The sequence below is a fragment of the Mesoplodon mirus genome (genome assembly GCF_964341445.2).
Source record: "Mesoplodon mirus genome assembly, chromosome: 19".
Classification (NCBI taxonomy): domain Eukaryota; kingdom Metazoa; phylum Chordata; class Mammalia; order Artiodactyla; family Ziphiidae; genus Mesoplodon; species Mesoplodon mirus.
In genome coordinates this window covers 51,531,010-51,554,332 of record NC_138995.1, presented here as the reverse complement: position 1 = coordinate 51,554,332, position 23,323 = coordinate 51,531,010, and the positions used below count along the sequence as shown (strand labels likewise).

At 51.0% G+C, this 23,323-nt stretch overlaps 1 protein-coding gene across 13 annotated transcripts in view; it reads right to left on the bottom strand.

Annotated features, from left to right (window-relative positions):
* SIPA1L3 (signal induced proliferation associated 1 like 3) overlaps window positions 1-23,323 on the bottom strand; it is a 98,902-nt gene that overhangs the window by 58,642 nt on the left and 16,937 nt on the right. For all 13 annotated transcript variants that reach the window (XM_082607045.1, XM_082607033.1, XM_082607039.1 and 10 more), the window contains exons 5-8: window positions 22,279-22,382; window positions 19,321-19,478; window positions 13,006-13,582; window positions 6,357-6,631 (exon numbers count right to left, since the gene is read on the bottom strand). In XM_082607045.1, the coding sequence (XP_082463171.1) occupies window positions 6,357-6,631; window positions 13,006-13,582; window positions 19,321-19,478; window positions 22,279-22,382 (1,114 nt within the window). The remainder of the gene's footprint in view (window positions 1-6,356; window positions 6,632-13,005; window positions 13,583-19,320; window positions 19,479-22,278; window positions 22,383-23,323) is intronic.

Here is a 23,323-nt window from a genome sequence, read left to right as displayed (position 1 = left end):
CTCCTGAGAACACGTCTGTGTGCTCTGGGTGGGGCTGACCCCACTTCTTGGCTCCAGGTATGAGCACATGACCCAGGCCTGCTGGTCAGAAACTCTTCTCTCTCTGGACACAATGACAGGCACAGGATTGTCATGTGCCCCAAGCTGAGCCAATCAGAGACAGTGAGCATCGGCTCTGGAACTACTGGGGGAAAGATCTATTTCCCTGGGCTGCTGAGCTGGGGAGACCTAAGCTGGAGCTGTGAGGAGGGAGAGGTCATCTTTGTCCCCATGAAGTGGGAGATGGCTTGAGAATGACAGCAACGCACAAAAGGAGACAGGTGATAAAGATTCCTGATCTAGGCATAACACAATAAAAGATATTACCTTCAAAGCGCAAAAAAAAAAAAAAGATTCCTGATGAAGATGTCCCTGCATAAAGCCACACTTAAATCTTGCCCCATCTCTTAGTCTTATCAGGTGCATTAGCTAGTAAAGTCTCTCTTTTGCTTCACCTCTGTTGCTGGTAACCAGAATTCTAATCAGTAGACACACTGAAGAGAGAAGTAAATCGAGGCACAGAGAAGTTAAGTAATCTATCCAAGGTCACACAGCCAGTAAGAGGTGGAAACTGGATTTATCTATGTATCTATGTACTTATCTATGTACCCATGTATGTATGTATGTATGTATGTAGGTATCTATCTATCTGTCTATCTATTCTTTTTTCTTTTTTTGGCCATGCCACACGGCTTGTGGGATCTTAGTTCCCCAACCAGGGATCGAACCCACACCCTTAGCAGTGAAAGTGCAGAGTCCTAACCACTGGACTGCAAGGGAATGCCCGGAAACTGGATAGTAAGCTGACTTGAAAGCCCACAGCTTTAACCACCATATACACTGGCCCACTGAACAGTGGTTTGGGAACCAGTGAGTAGATTTTTTGGGTCCCTTCTGCCCCAGTTACTGACAGCTTCATCTTTGGTCAAGAGTCCCTGGGCATGACGTCAAAAGAGGGAAACAGTCATCTTGAAGGCAGCACAGAGTGATGGAGCGCCAGGGCTCTGAGGTCAGATGGCTGGTTCAGATCCCAGCTCTGCCACTTATGGCCTGTGTGGCCTTGGGTGAGGGATTTTCCTTCTCAGAGCTTCAGTTTCCTAATCTGTAAGACGGCTGCGAGCATTAGCAGCAAGTCTGGCGCGTGCCAAGCGCTTAACCAACAGGAGCTCTTGCTGCTGTGGCCTTCTCCAGCCGATTCTGTGGACCGTCCACCTGCCATCCCCACACGCTCAGAAGCGAAAGTCTCCCTTCCGCCTTCTGAAGTCCAACCACACCCACCCGGGGGCTCTGGAACAAGTTCCTTCCCAGTGATCTGAGATCCATCAGCATCTAAATTACCCTGAGCGCTCAGTAAAGGAACACAGATTCCTGGGCCCCATCGCAGCTCCTCTGAAGCAGAGTCCTCTTTGAGGTGGGGTCCAGGAAGCTGCATTTTACCAAGCTGCCAGGGATGATGCTGACATGAGAAAAAGTTTACGAAGCCCATTTCACTTATCTAGTTTTTGAATTGTTTTTAAAAATTAAAGTGGTATAAAAGGGCATCCCTGTCCCCATCTCCGCCCCCCAGTCACACCCACCAGAAGCACCCACAGCTGCCAGGTTTTTACATATTCTTACAGAAATAGCCTATGCACATACGTAAAGATGATTTAAAATAGAAATAAAAAGAATATTACACTTAACTCCAGATTCCCATCTTGCTTTTTTTTATTCTTCCCAATTAACGACATTTCTCACCGGAGAGTTTGACATTTCTGAACTCTCAGCACAGAGACTCACTGTGCTTTCTTTATAAACAACCCATTACTATTCCATCACGTGGATGACCTGGGATCTACTCAGCCAGTCCCCTGCGGTTGGATATTGAGGTTTCTTCTAGTGTTTTGCTTGACCAACAACGCTGCCCTCAGCTACGTGCAGGAGACATCTGAGGGCGGATGCCCCTGGTTTGCAGAACACTTTTCCTCTCTGCCTCCTTGTCCTTGATTCCTGACAGCCTAGTTTCTGGGGGCCATGGGGACTCCTTTCTTATCTCTACTACTCACTGACTTGTGGGGTTTCAATTTCCCTTCTCAGGGAGGAGTTTCCACCCCTCCCCCTTCAGACGTCTTAAGTCCAACTGAAGAGGACAAAAGCATCTCAGATCGCCTCCCCCGTCAGGCGGCGAGAGACAGCAAGATGAGAACATCCCTCCTGCGCCTGTGCAAGCACCCCAGGTCACAACGACACACCTCACTGGGGGCTCTGGAATGTCCTCCCGGCTACCTGGCCCAGCCTGGCAGTGCAGGGCTCACTTGAGAACCCCAGCCTTGCGGCCTGGGGGGTGTGAGGATGATCCCCTGTATTCTGCTCAGTGTCTGAAGAACATGGGGTCCAGACGCACGCCATACAGAGCCTGGCTGGAGGCAGGGAGAACCCTCTGCTCATCCTGGTGTGTTTCCCCTCAGAGCTTATCGTGACATTTGAGCCAGCAGGCCAGGGTTGCAGCAAGAGGCTGGAGGGACCCCAGCGCTGGGGTTATCAGCTCTGCAAATGAGGCCAGCCAGACGCCTCTGCACTTGAAGAACAACAAAAACCACGCAAGTCCCAACCCACACCCGCCCCTGTAAACAGGAGATCCTGTTTCTGTGGCCGCCTTGTAAAGGGAGCAGGATGATAGTTTTTCTCCTAAATAGGGCAGGGAGCGGAACCACCCTCCTGGCCCCATCTCCCCAGAGTTGGAGAAGGGAGCCTGCAGACATTTCCTTTTGCTTCAGCTGGTCCCTACCTGTTGGTCCAAGGACGCCTTTGTAGCCTCTGGCGCTCCCAAGTTTTGAAGGTAGGGTATTTCGTGTGTGTGTGCGTGCGTGTGTGTGTGTGTGGTGCGTGTGTGTGTGTGTGCTCACCTGTGGGGTTACCTCAGCTTGACTTGTCCCTGCAGAGCTCGGAGCAGGTGTGGCCAGGCCTCGGCTCTGTGCAGGGGTGGAGGAGGCCCCGGAAGAGGGCTGGGAAGAGGGGACGCCTGGGGCCTGACCGGAGTCCCAAGGCTGGGGGGCTGGGGTGTGGGTGGCTAAGCCCTTGGTTGCAGCAGGGTTTAAGCCTGCCCAGAACCAGCCCCCACCAAGGTCAGAGCAAAAAGACTCAAGAAGATGGGGCTGCTGCAGCCAGAACGCACACGCCCACAGCTCGCAATCGCTTTCAGAGGCAGCTAAGGATCTGGACACGGAAGCTGGACTGAGTTTTGCTCACCACTCAGTAGCCGTGCAACTCTGCACAAGACACTGGGCCACTCTGGGCGTCAGTCTTCTCACTGGTAAAGCGGGGATCACACCAGCCCTGCGAGGTCATGTGTATAAGCACTCAGTGTCACCTCATCTCGTGCCTTTCTCGTGGCTCACTCAGCTCCAGCCACATGACCCTCTTTCTGGTCCATCAACAAGCCAAGGGCCTCTGTCCTCACCTTTGTGATGGCTACTCCCTGCCCGCAAGGCCCCTCCCCTGGCTCCTTCGCGTCTCCAGGCCTTCCCTGAGCCCTTATCCAGTGTTGGGTCACGCCCCTTATGCTCCTCACACCCAGGATCTCACAGCTGGTGTGTTCAGAGTGCCTCCTACAGGCCAAGTCCTGTTCTGTGTGCTCTACAGGCCTTACCTCCCCCACCTCACAACCACCTCTAGGGAAAGACCTATTCTTGTCCCTATTTTACAAATGAGGAAACAGGCAGAGAGTGGTGAGGCCACTTGCCCAGGGTCACAGTTAATAAGAGGAGGAGCTTGGATTCAAATGTAGGCAAGCTCCCTGCAGAGCCTGCCTTCCCACTATGCTCAGCTGCCTACCCCTTTGGCTATATGAACCATCTCACTTGCTTACTTGTTTACTGTTTGTCTCCCCCGATCCATTCAGCAGGGCTGTGAGGGCCCAGGCCTTGACTGTCCTCTGTGCAGCTGTGTTTCCAACACTTGGAATGTAGTGATTCTAGAGAGAATCACTGTCTCCAGACCCCTCTGGAGGTTGCGAGGGTACCAACTCATTATTCTAAGAACTGCATCTATCCTGCCTTCCCTGTACAAATTATACCTCAGAAGAATCATATAGTTGCTGAAGGACAGTTCTTTTTTTTTTTTTTTTTTTTTTTGCGGTACGCGGGCCTCTCACTGTTGTGGCCTCTCCCGTTGTGGAGCACAGGCTCCGGACGTGCAGGTTCAGCAGCCATGGCTCATGGGCCCAGCCGCTCTGCAGCATGTGGGATCTTCCCAGACCGGGGCACGAACCTGTGTCCCCTGCATCGGCAGGCGGACTCTCAACCACTGCATCACCAGGGAAGCCCAAGGATAGTTCTTTTTAGAAGAATTCCAGGGACGTCCCTGGCAGTCCAGTGGTTAAGACTCTGGGCTTCCAACGCAGGGGGCACAGGTTCGACCCCTGGTCAGGGAACTAAGATCCCGCATATCGCGGGACGGCCAAAAAAATAAAATAAAAATTAAAAAAAAAAGGGAAGAATTCCAGCCAGTAAATAACACAGGAATGACAGAAATGAGGACATCACTTCAATGTGACCTGTAATGACACAGGAGATCCAGGCAATGATCACGAATGGCTGTTGAGAGCTGAAGGGAAACGTATGGTCACAGGTCAGGTTGCCACCATCTGAACCCTCTGAGCGCCCTTAGTATCACTCACACAGGGACAACCAGACATTTGATGCCTCCTAATGGATGCACACCTGGGAAGTGCTGTTACCAAAAGAAATTCAACCATAATCTGATCAAGCTTCTATGCTGAACTTCAGTTTACAGGAAATACACATGTTAGAAAAACAGGTTAAAGGACACCAGAGGGGTGGTGTCCAAGCAGCTAAATCCAGGACGTGGGAAACTCTAAAGGACAAGTGACCTGGTTTCCTCCCAAAGTATGCTGTAAGAAGAAAATAAGAGGGAGAGGAAACTTACAGATTAGAAGGGCCTGAAGAGGCACATCAACCAAATGCCACAGGAGGAGCCTGATTAACAAAACAACTGTTTAAAAAAAATATCTCTCTGATACAAAAGAAGTTAAAGATAGACTGGGCAGTTGATGCTGACTTTCTGCTAAATTTTTTAAGTGTAATAATAATTTTTTAAAGGTCCTGACTGGGTAGAGATACATTCCAAGGAGTTGGGATTGCTTCAAATAATCCAAGGTGGGGAGGTATGGAATTAAAAACAAAAACAAAAACTGGGACTTCCCTGGTGGCACAGTGGATATGACTCCATGCTCCCAATGCAGGGGGCCCAGGTTCGATCCCTGGTCAGGGAACTAGATCCCACATGCATGCTGTAACTAAGAGTTTGCATGCCACAACTGAGGAGCCGGCAAACCACAACTAAAGAGCCCGCATGCTGCAACTAAGGAGCTGATGAGCTGCAACTAAGGAGCCCGCCTGCTGCAACTAACACCCAGTGCAACCAAATAAATAAATAAATAAATATTTAAAAAACAAACAAAAAACAAAACAAGAACTGGCCGCATGTTGATAAATGTTGAAACAAGGGGCTCAGCATACTTTTCATATGTTTGAAATGTTCCATTAAAACAAAACAAAAGAAAATGAAAAGAAACAAACACTGCACTGGCTTCCTAGTGAACAAAACCCAAGCTCATCACCATGTCCAGAAAGGCCCCCCAGTCTGTCCGACTCTCCCATCTCGCAGCCTTGCTCTCTGTGCTCCAGCCACACCGGCCTCCCTGTGCTGCAGGAATGCACCACACACACTGACACTTTGGAGACCCTGTCCTGGCTCGTTCCTGTCTCGGACCCACTAGCCCGGAAAACTACATGGTGGCCTCCACCTGGGAGCCTTCCCTGACCACCCTGTAAGCCACTCTCCCACCACGCTGCAAACCCTTCAACGACCCCACTTTCTCTTCTCAGACCTCATCACTGCCAGGTCCTGTATTATACAGCTATTTGACGATTGCCTGTCTTTCCCTCAGGACACAAACTCCAAGGGAACAGGCGCTTTATTTTGTTCATCGCTGTATCCTGAGCACTTCAAATGGAGCGTGCACACAGTAGGGGCTCAATACATATGTGCTGAACACGTGAGTGAAGTGCCATGTGCCCTCAGGCAAGGACTTTTAACGCTGTGTGCGAATAAGGAGGTCGCCTGCCTCACAGGGCTGTTGTGGAGGCTGGATGGGACAGCACGCACGTGGAGAGCTTAGACTGCGACTGGCCTGCAGGAGGGGTTCCACATTTATTAACTCTGACCCCGTCACCACTATCACTTTTCCTACCGAGGGAAGGCTTCAAATGCCAGCACCTGGGGAGCTGCCGACCTTTCAGGGTGGACAGACTTACCTCCGGGGCGTGCCGTCGTCGAAAGGCGGGATGATGACCACCTTGACGGTGACGGAGGTGCGCAGCAGGTCGATCATCTGGTCGTGGGTCAGTGTGACCACGGCCACCTTGCAGATCTCCACCAGGCGGCTGCCCTGCCGGAGCCCAGCCTGCCAGGCAAACCCGTAGTCCTCCACCTCGGCCACGGTCCCGTCGTACTTCACGTGGAAGCCCAGCTGCCCAAGCCCGTTCCGCCGCAGGGTCATGTCCACCGTCTCCCAGCCATTGGTCATCACCTGCAGGCAACACGTGGGGTCTAGCCTCACAAGCTGCTTGGGGTCAGCTCTTGTGGGAGATTCCTGGTCAGACTCTGCCCTTTGAGGCCAAAGACCCTGCTGACCCCCATCTACCCTCCCAGGTGATGTCAGGGTATGGGAGTGCAAACACCCACCTAGTCCCAGCCCAGGGTTCCTGACTTCTGGAGAAATGTGGATACCTCACACAGAGGTGGCGGTCATGAGCTGTGATCTCCAAATGCACCCCCCCACCCCCCGCCCCGCTGCTGGTGGTCTCTGGGACTTGTTCTGGCCAATGAAGTGTTAATGGAACTGGCATACGGTCTGGGCTGGGGCATTTCACTGCCAATTCAAGACCCTTTGCAGGCCTTTCCCCTCAGCCACAGCCTCTAGGATTATTCCAGAGAGTGGCTGTTTGGTTAGCTAGGGTACTGAGGTTAGAATAATGTGGAGCACAGGCACGAGCTGAACCTAAGATGGATACGTGGTGGGAGTGACATAAACCTTTGTCATCTGAAGCCACTAATAATGCATCCTGACCGATACGGTGACTGTGACCAGAGTAAAAGCCAGAGAGGCAACACACCAGAGATCCTGCGACCTTTTCTAGGTTGGGGGCTTGGGCCATATTTTTTACTTCATGACATCATTCTTAGAGGCACAAACCCCTTCCCAATCTCCTTCCCAGACCGTCCCCCATCCTGGAGCCGACCAGACCACACAGGGCCTTGCCTCCAATTTACTCCCTGCTTCATATGTATGAGACTTTCGTCATGATTACCATAGATATGAGAAGCCACTGAACAGAACCCCTGGTTCTTCAGCATGTCCTTAGGGATTCCCTCTTCCTGGGACAAAAAGATTAACTTAACAAGCCGTAGCTGTTAAACAAGTTACATCAAGATTTGTCTGCCCTATCCTAAAACTGCATTAAGGAAAGAGTTCGTGTAATGGTTCACATTTCCTGTGAGAAGTCATTCCCTGGCTAGAAGGCTACCTGATGTACCTGTTAGAGCAGCACCGTAAGAAAGAATTTTATGTCACAAGCCACGCTATGCATTCACACATTTACACGCGTATCCACATACACAAAAACATTCCTTGCAATCCACACTGACATTACTGAGTGTGGGTAGTGAGAAATGAGTTTGGATGGCAAAAGACTTACCTGAAAATGTAAACACATTTGTTCCTGGTCTGGACAGTGAGAATTTGGGAAGTGAGGAAACATGTAACACTGGAACAAAGCTCCACGAAACCAAGTCCTTCCCCACTGGGATCCTCTTGGATGCGTTTCAATCTTTTCTACGCTATCTTTGAGGATTTTTGATTGAGACCCAGTAATTGATTTCATAACCCAACTTGTTTACATGACAATAAGGAGTTACTGTTAATTTTTTGTACGATAATGACAAAATAGTTATTTTTACAGAGTCCATATGTTTTAGAGATAAATACTGAGATGTTTACCAATGAAATGATAGGATGTCTAGGATTTGTTTCAAAATAATCAGGGGAAGAGAAGGGAGGGAAGGGAAAAACAAGACGGGCCACGGGCTGATAACTATGGAAACTGGTGATGGGGCTACAAGTTCACTATGTGAGTCTCTTTACTTTTCTGTATGTTTGAAAATTTCCACGATTAATAAGTTTTAAAAAGTTGGTTGGAAAGGAAAGTCTACTGTTCAGTGCCTCAAAAGAGAAAGTTGTGGGTGGCTCCATCCTAGACCACTGCTTCTGCTTTGGGAGTCAAAATTCTTCTGCCCTTTGAAGCCATCACCCTTGTGTCCGAAGAATTTGGCTGTGGGTGATTCACAGGAGAGTCCTGTGCGTCCGTGCCTGTGCCCGATTAGGCAGCACCAGCCCTGGGAGTCCCGGGCTGTTCCGAGAGCCAGCCCCCTGCAGAGGCCCCGACGGCTCAGGCACTGCTGTGCAGGACAGCTCAGCGCCTTCCACTCTCCATCCTCCCCTTCTTCCTTTGAGGAATGAGACTCCCCTGCCCACCGCAAATCAAGAGTTTTGATGGGTGCATGGCCACCTGGTTAGGGACCACATTTCTCAGCTTCCCCTGCAGCTGGGTGTGGACATGACTTGGTTTGGGGCAGTGATGGAACAGTGTTTTTAAAAATAAAATTGCTTGTCCTCCACGCTCACGCTTTCTCCCTTCCTGCACACAGGAACATGGATATGGAGTGACTCCACGTTGACCATGCTGAAAAGTACAACATCGAAGGGAAAGGAGGAGCCACAGGAGGAAGGGACGTGAGTCCCTGAGCTGTCTCTGCCAGCTTTGAGCAGCCTGAGTGCTAACTACAAAAAAAATAAACGCCCATCTTATTTCAGCCACTGGATTTCTCAGTCTCTCTCTCTCTCTTTCTTTTAGCAGCTCAGCCTGTAACTACCCAGTATGGCTGCTTTGGGTCATTTTGGATGGGGGAGAGAGCCAGTAGGGGAACTCGGGCTGTTCTGGCTTAGTGTCCTGCAACTACTATGCCATTTGCTTTTGTTAACAATCCGAAGGCAGCCCCACCCAAAGAACAACACCATTCCCGATGTTCACAAGCTTCCAGAAAGGCTCCCTGGCACACGGAACACCTTTTGAGACCAAACACACACTGAGTTCAGAGGAACCTCTGCTGTGTCACGCAGCCACCCTGCCCCCTTTAAAGCTAATTTTCTTGGGGACCGACCTTCATGTGCCAGGCATTGGTTAAGTCCTTTCAATGCCCAATTTCTCTAATATCTCACTTATGACGTACATACAATAATTTGCTTGTTTTACAGCTGGGGAATCTGAGGCATGTCAGTTGCCCAAGGTCATAAAGCAGATCTGACTCCTTAACTCTATCTTTTAGCCCCTGTGCTGTTTTCCCTGCTGCTATGCTGCTTCCCCTGGCTTTTTTTTTTTTTTTTCTCTTTTATTTATTTTCCCTCTCATTCTTCACCAGGATGATTCCTACTTACTGCTCTAGTTTCAGTTTAAGTCATTTCCTCAGGGAAGCCGCGCTCTACCCTGGGCCAAGGCTCACAAGTTGGGGTGCTTGGTGGGTAATGGGAGATGCAGGCTGGTGAGAACCATGGTCAAATGGTGCACTCACACCCTGAGTAAAGGGGGCACCCAACACCCTGCTTCAGCTGACCCCTGACCAGTATAAACATAGGCCCTGGATAGCCAGATCCTCCAGTTTTTCAAGAGAAGCCAGAAAGCTAGGTTCATACGAAATCCTCGGAATGTTAGCATTGGTAACTAATTAAATATGTCTGGGGGCTGCATCCCATCTGTGGGTTTGAGACCGCCCACCATGATAGGTTCCCCTGGCGTCCTCAACACTCTGCCTTTTAGCCTCTTGGCACTTGTGATTCCTGTTCAGTGTCTGCCTCGGATGGGAGCCTGGGCCCACCATGGTCACTGCTGAGTCCCAGCACTGCCCGGCCCAGGGCCCGGCACATAATAAAACCTGTCGACTTAACAAACAAAGGATGTCTGAATCCCAGCTGTGCCGGGGGAGGGTGTGGAACCCTCACCCTGGAGGACTTCACAAAGAAAGACTCACCTTGTGAGCCATTTAAGATGGGTCCGTCCCTTCACAGAAGATGGCTTATGTCATCACTTCCTGGCTGCCCGGTTTCTCAGCGGGCTTTGGGGCATTGAGATTGTGAGGGGGGCTGTGGAAATGTGCTCTAAAAGCACTGAGCCAACAGGCACGGGGGTGCGCGTGGGACAGAGAGGATGTGGGTAAACCATGTAGCCTGGCACAGTGCCTGGCACGGTCACTGCTCAAGAAACGCAAGCTGCTGTCAGGATTTTGGGAGGAAGACCTCTCATGTTTAAGAACCCAGGCCCTTAACTCACTCTGGGCCCTGGGCAAGTCCCTTTACCTCTCTGGGCCTCAGCTTCCTCATCTGTGAATTGGGGGTGATAACAGTATCTCCCTCAGTGGGCTTTTGGGAAGAAGAAATGTAAGGTTGTGCAAGGCTGCAAGCAGTCAGACAGTCAGCCCCCCATGAATGGCCACTTTTGCTATTACTACAAGGTAGCACGCATGCGAGCATTCAGTCCACAGTCACTGAGTGCCTACTGCACACCAGATGCTGGCCTAGGTGCTGAGGACACAGCGGCAAACAACAAATAGGTAAAAATACACGTCAGATGGTGGTAGGTGCTATCGAGAAAGTTAAAGCAGGGAAAGTGGGTGGAATAAGCTCAGGGCCAAGTTGGGGAGGGGAGTTTGCAATTTTGGATAATGAGGCCTCACTGACAGGTGACATCTGACTAAAGGCATATAGAAGGGGAGGGAGCCATGTGGGGATGAGGGAAAGTGTTCCAGCAAGAGGGCACAGTCAGTGCAAAGGCCCTGAGGCTGGATGCCTGATGAACACACTCTGGAAACAGCAGAGGTCTGTGTGCCTGGAGCAGAGAGAGCAAGGGGAGACAAGATCAGAGAGGCTGACAGAGAGGCCATGCAGGGCCTCATGGGCCACCGTAAGGAATTGGACTTTTACCCAGAGTGAGCTGAGGGGTTTGAGCAGAGCAGTGACATGATCGGATCCCTCTGACGACCTTACTGAGAAGAGACCACAGGGAAGCAAGTGTTGATGCAAAGGAGACCAGCGAGGAGGCTACTGGATAGGCCAGGAGGGGCTGTGGAAGGGGGAGAAGTAGTGTAGCCTGTCTACTGGAGACGGAGCTGACAGACTGGATGTGGGTGTGAGAGAAAGGGGAGTGAGGCTGATGCCGAGGCCTCTGATCCCACAAATGAGGCATGGGCTTGTCCTCTGCTGAGACAGGAGAACCCTGGGAGGCATGGGGAAGGAAACTAGGAGCTTGCTCTTAGACATGTTAAGTTTCAAGGTCGAGTGGAGATGCCAGGCAAGCAGTTAGTTATCAGCCTCAAGTCTGGGCACAAACAGGTTTTGGAGTCAGAAAAATCTGGATTCAGATCCCAGTCTGCCACCTACTGTATGACCTTCTGTGAGTATCTATACCTCTCTGAACCTTGCATTTCTCATCTGTCAAGTGGGGATAAAAACAGTGCCTACATTCCACAGGGTGGGTGAAGAACTGTGAGGTCATGCACGTAAATGGTTCATTAGCACAGAGTCAGGGTTCAGTCATCTCATTCAACTAACCAACTAATCAGCATTTACGGACCACCTACTATGTGTCAGCTCTGATCTGTGCATATGAGATAAGCAAGTGAGCAAAACAGTCAGAGGCCCTCGTTCACGGACCTCACATCCTAATGGGAAATCTACACACAAGCTACTGTGGTAGTCTAAGGCAGGGCATGAATTTTGGAGTCAGGGAAGCTGAGAGCAGGGCTTTACCAATCCAACTGAACTCAAAGAGCAAGTGCAAAGGCCTAGAAGGGGGAGGACAGCCAGCTGTCATAGTGGTCTCTGGAGGTCACGGCCTCCCAAGTCAGGGCAGCTTGCCTGGGCCACATAACTCATTCAATCCTTAAAACTTTTACATGATGTAGGATGATTACTGTTCCCATTTTTCAGATGGGGAAACTGAGTCACCCAGCGGTTAAGTAACAGGGTGAGGTTACACAGCTGGTAAGTGGCAGTGCCGGGAGTTGAAGCCAGGCCTTCCGATTCAAGAACCTGTGTTAACTCCCGTGATACACTGCCTTCTCTATTCCACGCATGACATGCCATTCTGCTAAACCCACTGAGAGCCAATCACCGACCACAGCATTCCTTCACACGGGACTCAGATATGGCCTTAGTACTTCTTAGCCCAATGCTTCAAACAGCCATTACCAACTAAGTTGTCATCTGACTTGAAACCAATCTGCTACCCTTGGTTTGGCATCAGTCCGAGCCTGAGCTGCCAAGAGCTTAGGGTTAAGATTTTTATCCAGACTGTGAGTCTTTGTTTTTTAACAGGAGATGTTAAACCACTCACGTTTACTGTGATTACTGATGTGGAATTATTCCTGCCATATAATTTTCTGTTTGTTTTGTTTCTTTTATTATGCTTTTGTATACTCCCCACCACAACATCCTGTTTCTGTCCTATATTTTAATGGTCTGGAAACCTTTCATTCTGTTTTAATTCTTCTGGAAAGTATCCTTACATTTTTAACATGAGTTTAAACTTATCTTTCCTATCAACATCTTGAGTGAGTAAATATGCCTTTTGTCCTCCCAAGGTGATGGCACGGAGAGCCTCGGACACCTTCCTCAGAAAGAACCCAGGCTGTGGGAGCCACTAGACCCCTGGTGTGCAAGTGACAATTCTGATTCTCTTGGGGCCAATGAGTGTCCTGGCCTAACTGACTGGGCTCAGGGAGGCATTTTAGTGGTTCCTAAGGCCTCTGTCAGACCACAGAACTGCAGCACCCTTGAGAAGCTCTCTCCCTTACCTTCAGCCTCTGGACAATTTCCCTTATGTCCTCCACAGAACCCTCAGAGGCCTTTAGGAAGATGTGGTCCCCTCGCCCGTAGAAGATTTTGAGCGTCGAGGAGTCTGGGGTCCAGCCGATGACATCCCCGCAGTAGCAGTTGAACACCACCTCCTTGGTGCGTAGATCCAGGAGCACCACAAACTCGTTGGAAATTCCCAAAATGCAGTCGATTTCTACCCGCTGGGCGAAGTCCTCAGCCGCCACCCTCCAGGCAATGGCCCCGGCGCTGTGTTGCTCAGCACCTGCCCGGGCTTTTGTCTTCTCCTTCTTCTTGGAGGTCAGGGAGATGAGGTTGAACTTGCCAGTGGAGTCAATGGGTGTGTTGGAGACACAGTTTTCAGCCAGGTCCTTGAGGTACTCCTGGCGGGTCCTGGTGGCCATGGTGTGGAACTTGTCAGACTTGTGCGCAGCATTCTCAGCATTAATCACCTTGGCCAGCAAGAAGTCTCTGAAGACATCAGATTTGCGGAATGTGGTTCCACTGGGGATGGGGGGTCCAAAGGGAGGAGCGTCTTTGGATCGGGTCACAGCCATACTGAGGAGGGAGAAATTATTTAGATGGTAGAAAGATAGGCACTTGAGAGTTCCTTTAGAAAGACAATACATGACCAGAAGGAGGAGTTTCCTTTCTAAGAACGAAGTCTACGTCTAACTAGTAAGTTGCCAGCCGACTAGACTGGAAACTGGAGAAAGTATTAGGGCACATGCATGCATTTTTACTTCCTATACAACTGATGTTAGAACATCCACTGATATTCAAAGGATAATTTTCCTAGCATCGTTCAACTTCAGTTAATCTTGTTTTACATACATACAGGCTTGCGATAAATTATAGTTTGGCAAAAATTCATCCCTTCCTCTCTACCTTTGTGGGCAGGTACATCCCCACCCCATTGAGCCTGAGCCTGGTCATGTGACTTGATTTGGCTTTTGAGCAAAGGCACAAATGTGTGTGCGGGCCAGGCCTGCCTCCTATGCACCTGCCCTCGCCATGAGGTGAACATGCCCCGGGGCCTACTGGTCCAGGAGGATGAGGACACCTGGAGCAGACCTGCAGCCAGGGCCAGCCAGACCTCAGCTGACCTGCAGATGTGTGAGCCAAGAAGAAATGATAATGTTTGTGAGCCACTGAGCTTCGGGGTGGTTTGTTAAGCAGCATTATTGTAGGAACACCTGACTGATACGGAACGTTCTGTGATTTACTTCTTTCAGACACTTGTGTAAGACTAACACACTTTGTAAATCATCTCTACAAAGGTTGTTCTGAAAATTCATTGTATGGGGAAGTTAGGGTGGGGCTCTTCCTACTTCAGTTTTGACTGAGATGCTATTATGATAGAAATCAGATAGCAACTGAGTGAGAAAGTAAAAAGGAAATGATCTAAAACCTGTTCCCCCAAATAACCTTCTCACCCACTGTGCAAACTAGAGATGGAGGATCTCATTGGGAGGAACATCTTTGGAGAAAGTGGCCCCATGACTAAGGGTCGTCCCTAGGTGACCCTTATATTTGGGAGGAGACTTGGGTCTGCTCCTGCCTGGGAGATCTAGAAGATGGGCAGGGAGCCCCCGCAGAGCCCAGAGAGCACGCAGCCAGCTGTGACCAGAGCCCCAGTGACACTTCCCTGTCTCCCGTTTTCTCCTTGTGCTCCAACCGTGGACAGGTCAGAAACTGGCAGTGAGCACGCCTGGGGGAGGGGAAGTGCAAGGCGGAGAAACAGAGGACAGGGAAGCAGGCTCCCCATCCACCGAGGTTCCCAGGCAGAGGCAATCCTGAGCTGGCAGGCAGGAGATTTGCTGATAAGTCAAGTTTAGATTTGATGAACCTCGTTTGTGACATTCCAGACTCAGTGGCTACAAGTTAGATGATTTCTAGTATCAGGCAGAAAGGCTATAGCACCTGCCAGGGTGAACATCCAGGGGGCAGGGGAAGACAACTCTCCCGGAAAAGACATTTAAAGGGGCTCCAGAGACACCATGAGTTAGGCTGTTTACATAATGACGATTAAAAAACAGTATGAGGTGCTGAAAACGAGGTTTTTCTTAGAGAGTACTGCATTCACCTTCTATAAAAATGTCAGCTTGTGATTACAGTGTTGGGAGAGATTTCATACTGTAAGACACTTTTTAAAATAATGAGATTCTTGATTAAAACCTGTTTTGTGAAACCCAACCACAATGAAAGGCTTGTTCAGGTTTCGACTCCCAAGCCCCCACCCAACTTGACAAGGGGACAGGGTGACATGCATGCATTTGTTTGACTGGCGCTTCTGGGACGCACCCCCTCTTGGGCCCTGGGGATTTAGTGTTCTGGGAAGGCCGCTGTGAGGAAGAGAAATTACGATGGGATCTGCAGCTGAGTAGGAGACAGTGGAAGAGCTGAGGGGAGGGCCGTGCAGGCAGTGGCCATGGGAGGAACAAGGCCCGACAGGAAAGAGCACGCGCAGGGTGAGGTGAGGCCGGGGTGCCCAGAGCCCAGGCAGTGAAGGGGGGAAGGCGGATGAGGTCACCAGGGACCAGGCCAGGCAGGGCCTTGACGGTGAGTTAGCGCCTTTCATCCCGAAGCAAGCAACCATTTTACCATCTGGGCTGGCTATTCACCGCCTGTGCCCCCAGACGCAGTCTCTACCATTTTCTGCCCTGGAAGGTGGGTTTCTACAGGCTGTGCGACCTTCACTGGGTTCCCCTGGCCAGACTATGGGAAGGGGAGAGGAGAGAGGGTGGAGTATTTATTTCTCTTCACTGCCTCCCTGCTGGGCTCGGATGGTGGCAGTGGCTGTAGTCCTGGGCCCTTTACTCAACAGCCACAGCTTCTGCTGCGCAGCCCCTCTCCCAAAGCCATAGTTCTCCCCAGTTTCCAGAAACTTCTCCCATCCCCTTCTGACCTCATCCCTGGGGGTGGGGTAATGGCTCCCTGCTGTTGCTGGTCCCTGGATGTCTCATTTTCCTGTACTGGTTCCCTTAACATACCCACACCTATTAGTCTGTTCATTAATCCCTCAGTTAAAACCCAGAGTGGGGGGCACCTGCTTCTGGCGGGTCCCTGATGAATGCAGGTGCCAGGCTGACAATCTGTAAGGATCACCGTGGCTGCCCCATGAAGAAAGGGATGGACGGGACCAGAGAATGTGCAGGAGACCATGGAGGGAGCTACTGCAGACCCAGGTGGGTCAGGCCAGACCCCTTGCTCTCCATCTCCGCGGTTCACTGGCCAGTGAAACCTTCTCTACATCTCGGGAATGTGTGTGGGCAGGTGCCACCCACCTGGGCTCAGCTGACGCCCCAGAGCCAGCACAGGTGTTCAATACTGATTAAAGTAAACTTGAACAGACAGACCAAGAAGAAACAGATTCCTACCCATGTGGAGGTTTGACAGAAAAAGGCATTTCCCGGTGGAGAGGTTCTTCAAAGGCCACACAAACCAGGCAGCTTTTCCTCTGTGGGAAACCCTGTGGGCGTGGCCTTGCCTCCAGGCAGGGGGATGGATAAGACAACCTCGGCAGTCTCTCTACTCTAATTAAAGCCATGTTCAGACTGTACTTTACAGATGTGAATGGCTCTGCAACTTCTTCATTCAGGACGTAGCTGCTTATAGTGACAGATTTGGGCTCTTCCCATAGTCCTGATTCATGATTTTAAGAATTATGAAACTGCAAGCTGCTGAAGGTTTCTGGACAATCAGAACAGCTGGTCCCTCACTTCCCCAGCAGGAGGGATGGGGTTTCCCCAGCCCACAGGCTGCAGGGATGCTGGTGCGCTATGCAGAAAGTACGCACTTGAAGCGAGCGGGAAAGGGCGACACCTCCTTATGCAGCCAGGAGATGGTGCGACCACCAGGTCACCTGGTCGCTGTACCTCAGTATTTCTAGAACACTCACAATTATTTATTCAACAACTATCTTCTCAGGGCCTACAGTGTTTGGGCCAGGCATGTGTCTAGTTGGCAAAGGCGCCTTTGCGGTCCTCTACATGGCAAGTGCCGGGCCAGCATAGATGTATGAAGGTGAGTATGACGTGGGGTTACCCTCGAGGGAGGCGAGAGTCACGTCAACAGTTTGTTCCTACAGGGTGATGAGTGCTGAGACAGAAACGTGTTTGGGGACACCTTTGGAGCGGGGGACAGGGGAAGGTCTGTCCAGAGAGCAGCTGCGTGTGGGGAAGGAGAGGAGGGGAGGAAAGGGGTTGCAGGAGGGGCAGCTTTGGTTGTATCTCTAACACTTTCTTTCTTCAGAAATAAAGGGAGAGCTGAAGCAAATATGGCAAAATGTTAACATCTGTTAGATTTGGTGGTAGGCACATGGGTGTCTGTTATATTATCCTCTGTACTTTTCAGAACGTTTAAAACGTTGCATAATAAAAATATTTTAAATTAAACTGCAAAAAAAACCCCAAGAAAGCTTTGTGTGTCAGGAAAAAAGAGATCGTTCTGGAAACCACGTGAAGGCCGGCCTGGAAAGGCAGGAGGTCAGCCGCAGGCTCCTGCGATAACCCAGGTAGGAGAGGGGAGCTCACAGTTAGGAGAAAGGGGAGAAAGGCCCACCCAGCAGCCCCCTGCTTCTGATGTGCTACAGGAGGGCTGTCTCCTTCTGTGTCTGTGTGTATGTGTGTGTGAGCTCGAGAACAACTCCATCGTTGCTCACCAGGGCTACCTTTGAGCTGCCGAGGAACATCGACAGCATCTAAGTAACCTCAGGCCCACATGGAGCCTGGAGGTGCAGGCCCTTGTAGCTGCTGCTCCGTCCCGGGAACAAATAGGTGGGGGTGAGGGAGGGGGGATGCAGGCCTGGGCCTGGGCCGTGTGAAGGCCCTGCCATGCGGTGTACTGGCTCCCAGTGGCCACTGGGCAACACATCTAGCCTGGTGGTCAAACAGCACGTCCTGCATATTGGAATCCACCTCCCTTCTCTCACACATTTGGCCAAGAAGAAAGTGGTACATTCTGGCAATTCCACTGAGACCACCCAGTGTACCTACGCACATACCCTTTGGCCCAGTACTCCATGCTTGGGACTTTATGTATCCCAGCTGTGTACTTGGACGCGTGTGCAATGACAGTCTAAACTAGGTTATGGGGACTTCCCTGGCAGTCCAGTGGTTAGGACTCAGTGCTTTCACTGCTGAGGGCCCGGGTTCAATCCCTGGTCAGGGAACTAAGATCCCACAAACAGCACAGCATGGCCGAAACACAAAAACAAAAAACAAAAACCCCCCACAAAACTAGGTTATGCACTGCAGGGGGAGTGTCACAGCAGGCAACAGGAAACAACCCAAACGCCCATTGATAAGGGATGGGGGGAGATTCTCAGGCGTCCACGTGATGGACTAATATGCAGTCATAAAGAAGGAAGAGGCACTTTACGGACTGGTGTGCAAAGTTCTCAAAGGCTGTTGAGCGAAGAAATACAGGATGCAGAACAGTGTGTGGGATATGGTACCATGTGTGTTAAAAAGGTAGAAAAGGAATACTTGTAAGCATTTGCCTGTATGGCCTGAAGGTATCAGGATACGTGAGAAATAGCTAATAGTAGCTGCCTCTGTGACAGGCAACAGGATGGTTGGGGGTCAGAGGTGAGAGGCCAGAGAGCTTTCCATTTGTCCTTTGGGGGCCGGCCCGCCCCCAGGTGAGAACTGGTGCCTGGGGAGGACGCTGAATGGGTCTGTGGCTTGTGGGGGGCCCCTGCCTGCCCTGTCTCCATCCTACCATATTCCGATTTTCCTGTGCCTCTCAGCCCATGCGCTCTGTGCCCAGGCACAGCTGGGGGTCTTACTCTAGGATGGGCACGTGACCCCAAGCAGGTCAAGGAGCCTCAATCCTGGGGCTTCTTTTCCTGGGAAAGGAAAGCTGTCTTTTTGCTGGATTTGCAGCTGGGAAGATGTTAAGCTTGGAGCTGCCAGCAAACAAAGCGACAGTCAGGGAAGTGGAGCACATCCGGCTAGGCCTGAACGTGTCATTTATGAGAACCAACGTATATAACTGCCTTTTTGAGGTGGGTTTTCTGTCACTTGCAACCAAAAGATTCCAGGCAAATACAAATCCCTGATGGTTTGCTTATGGAAACTGGGGTGACATGCCCCTTTCTGGTTAAGAATCACTCTCTCAGAAGGTGTGGGAAGGTGTGAACAGAGCTCCCCTACTGAAGCACAAACAAGAAACGCAGGAGGCAGCCCATCTGGGCCAGCTGTACCCCTGCTCTCTCTCTGCCGCATGCCGCCCGGATGCTGGAAACCAGCTTTTGTGACCGCTGCATGCAGGGGTAGGGCGCAGGCACGTACCTGTAGCAGACGTTATCAGTGCAGGGCTTGTGGACTCGGACAATGATGAAGACGTGCTGAAAGTGGGAGCGGATGTTCTTGGGGGTGAAAGGCAGCGCCCCGGGCTCCTGGAAGATGATCGTCACGATGTCGTTTCCTATGTGCCTCTTCCTCAGTAGCTGGAAAACGGCGGGGAGAGGAAAACGTCATGGTCGGCTCAAGGCTCACGATCCGCCCCGTCACCTCCCTGCCGACTCGTCTCCTTCAGTGCTCCCCCTCGCTCACTGTGCTCCAGCCACACTGGCCTCCTGCTGCCCCTCTAACACTCCAGAGACATTTCCTCCTCAAGGCCCCTGCCCTGACTCTTCCCGCTGCCTGGAACATTCTTCCCCCAGATCCCCACATGGCTCGTTCCCGCCCTCCCTCCTTCAGGTCTTGGCTGAAACGTCACCCTCCCACAAGGCCTTCGCTGACTGTCTTATCCATGGTGTCACCCCCTCTGCTTTTCTGCCTTTATTACTTAACACTCGTTGACACTTAGCGTACAGCGGCTTCCCCTCTTCCTTTTGTTTCTTGTCTGTCTTTTCCCACTACCACGTCAGCTCCATGAGAACAAGGGTTTTGTCTGCTTTGTTCGCTGCCCCCTGCTGTATCCTCAGCGCCTAGAGCAGAGCCTGGCACACAGCAGCTGCTCAAGAAACATCTCTTGGAGAAGCGCATGGGCTGGCAGCTTTCGACTTGCTCAAGGCCACGCTCACAGACAATGGCAGAGTCAGACCCGAGACCGCTGGCAGGGCCCATCCCTGCCGCCGCCCCTTCCCCGGACACCTGAGTTGAGAAGGCTGGGGCAGCGGCTTCAGACCAGCCCACAGGAGCCCTGTCCTTTCTCCCCTGCCTGTCACGGTCTCTGAGAAAAACTCTGTCATCTTTGTAGGCGATGATGTACTCACGACATTTTACTCGTCTGCTGAAATTACATTGTTCTTATTTGTACAAGTTTAGTCTTCATGTAACTGTTAGGAATCCCCGTTGGCCACGTGAGGTCCGCAGATGGGAGACACATGCAGCTCTACGTGAGGTGGCCCGCGGTGTGAAATCCAGTCACACCGAGTGGCACCACTCACACTGTTGAACTGTTAGCCCTTTACGTGTGTTTTACACTGGATTAAGTTAAATTGCTAGATAAAGTACCCGTTTACTGTGGCCGGCCCTGTACTAGGCATTTTACATCCACATCTGAAAGCTGCAACCTCATTTCATCTTTTTTTTAAAAAACATTTATTTATTTATTTATTTGGGGGCTGCATTGGGTCTTCTTTGCTGCGTACGGGCTCTAGGGTGTGCGGGCTCAGTAGTTGCGGCTCGCCGGCTATAGAGCACAGGCTAAGTAGTTGCGGTGCACGGGCTTAGCTGCTCCATGGCATGTGGGATCTTCCCGGACCAGGGATAGAACCCGTGTCCCCTGCATTGGCAGGCGGATTCTTAACCACAGCGCCACCAGGGAAGTCCTCGTTTCGTCTTTACAACAAGGCTGTGAGGCATTAACTCATCCTACCTCCTTTTACCGATGAGAAAAGTTAGGTTCCCGGGGGTTAAACGTCTTGCCCTAAGTCACACAGTCATGGAGGGAAACAGCCAGGATTTGAACCCACTTCTGCTGGACTCCACAACCCAAGGTTTCCCCACCATGCCTCCCAGACGTCCAGGAGTAGGTTTCTGTCTGCTTCCTGTGCGCCTCCCGTGTCGGGCCCTGACTCAAGCCCCAGTTTCATGCATGAGTGCAGGGTCCTTTCCCAATGACCCTGAGACATGGGTGCTGTCATTCCACCCATTTTACAGAGGAGGGATCTGAGGCTCAGGGAGGTGAGATTACACAGCTAGGAAGTGGCAGAGAAAGAACTCCAACCCAGGCCTAATGACGGCAATGCTCTTACAGCTGCTATTAGGTGAACCTTCTGAAATCACCGATATTTGACCATTTTCGGCCAGTAAAATCTACATCACCTGTACCAATGGAAAAAAATACATACACTAAACCATAAGTCTGTGGGGTTTCTGTTCATTAGGAACTGCTCCCGGACTGAGCATGCATGGCGTGTCCAGGTGAGGAGGCTCCTGGCGGGGGGCATCAGCTGTTGCACCCACCTAGCACCTCCTCCTCCTCCTTCTGGCAGCCGTGTCCATCCCCTTTGGGAAAGCACCTCCCTGATCTCTGTCAACGTTTCAAGCTGAGCTGACCTCACTCGCCCTCTCTAGGGGTGGGCATGTCCTTCAGGCTTGGCCAATCAGCCCATTCCATCCCTGCCCTGGGCCTGGCAAGTGAGTGGTCCAATGAGATTCATTCCTGAAACGTTTCTGGGACTTCTGCAAGGCACAGCTCTCTTTCTCCCATGGTAGCAAAGCTGGTGGGATGTAAGGTGAGGGCTGCTGGGGGGCGACTCTGCACTACTTGGGAAGATCTGTGAATAAGGTCACTATGAAGAAAAGCAGAGGCGAGAAATGCAAAGAATTCCTAACACTGTTTGAGCTCCTGGATCCAGCCATACCTAAAGCTAGCCCTCTCCCAGTACTTGAGAATTACCTAACCCAGTAAATCCCATTTTTTGCTTTTGCCAGTTTGATTTGTGCTTCTATCACTTGCAGTCGAAATAATGTTGACTGATTCACTTTTTTTTTTTTCCATAGGATCCCTGGTGACTCAAGAGACTCTTGAGGGGAGTTGGGGTAGCAGGATGGACAAGCAAACAGAAGAAAACTGACAGTGAATGACACCTGACCTAGTCTCCAACCCCCAGGTGATGAGACCGTGATGCAGAGGGTCTCCAGGGCCAAAGGCCTCCACATGCTGCACAGGATGGTGCCAGGAGAGCCAGTGTCGGGCAGGCAGCCAGCTAACAGCTGTGGGGAGGGACAGCGCCGTGGGTTCAGCTGTGCACCCACCGGAAGTCACTTGGGGCCCCCACCCTGGGCCCCACTGACCTGCTGCCTGTTGTTGGGGGTGTAAGGGAGCAGGGTGGAGACGTGGAACATGATCTCATAGTCCTGGTACGTCGTGTAGAGGGAGTGGGTTCCCGTGGAGTCAGCTGAAAGAGAAACACCAGTTAGCACCACGTCTCCAAAACCCCTGGGCTCCTGCCATATCCCACATGCCATCTGTGTTAGTTTTTTTTTTTTTTTTTTTTTTGCGGTACGCGGGCCTCTCACTGTTGTGGCCTCTCCTATTGCGGAGCACAGGCTCCGGACGTGCAGGCTCAGCGGCCATGGCTCATGGGCCCAGCCGCTCCGCGGCATGTGGGATCTTCCCAGACTGGGGCACGAACCCGCGTCCCCTGCATCAGCAGGCAGACTCAACCACTGCGCCACCAGGGAAGCCCTGTGTTAGTTTTTAACTTGATGTTTTCACTTAACTCCACCCTTTAAAATCCAGTAAATTTAGATAAAAAGGAAACCGTACATTAAGCACCCACCAGACTGGTAAACATTTAAGGGTCTGACAATGCCAAGGGTTGGTGGGGATGTGGAGCAACTGGAACCCTCTGTGTGGCTGGTCAGGTGTGTAAGCTGGTACAACCACTTTGGAAAACTCTTTAGTAAGATCGACTGAACCTGAAGATAGGCTGAATTGATGACCCAGCACTTCATCTCCTAGGATCACAGCCTAGAGAAATTGTACACAGATGCCCCGGAATATGGGTACAAGTATCCTCCAAATGTTAGTCCAAGGAATAGATAAACAGTTCATACTGTGGAAAAGTACACGGTCATGAAAAGAAATGAGTCACAGCCACCACATGGGCAAATCCCAAGAATACAATGGCCAGACACAAGGAGCACAAACCGTATGATTCCATTCACATTATGTTGTCAAACAGGCAAAACGAATTATATTATTTAGAGATGCATATGAAGATGGCAAAACTATGACGAAAAGAAGGAAATGATAATCATAAGAGTCAGAATACTGTTCATCTTTAACGGGAGGGCGTTATGACCAGGGAGAAACACCTGATTAGGGGCTCCATGG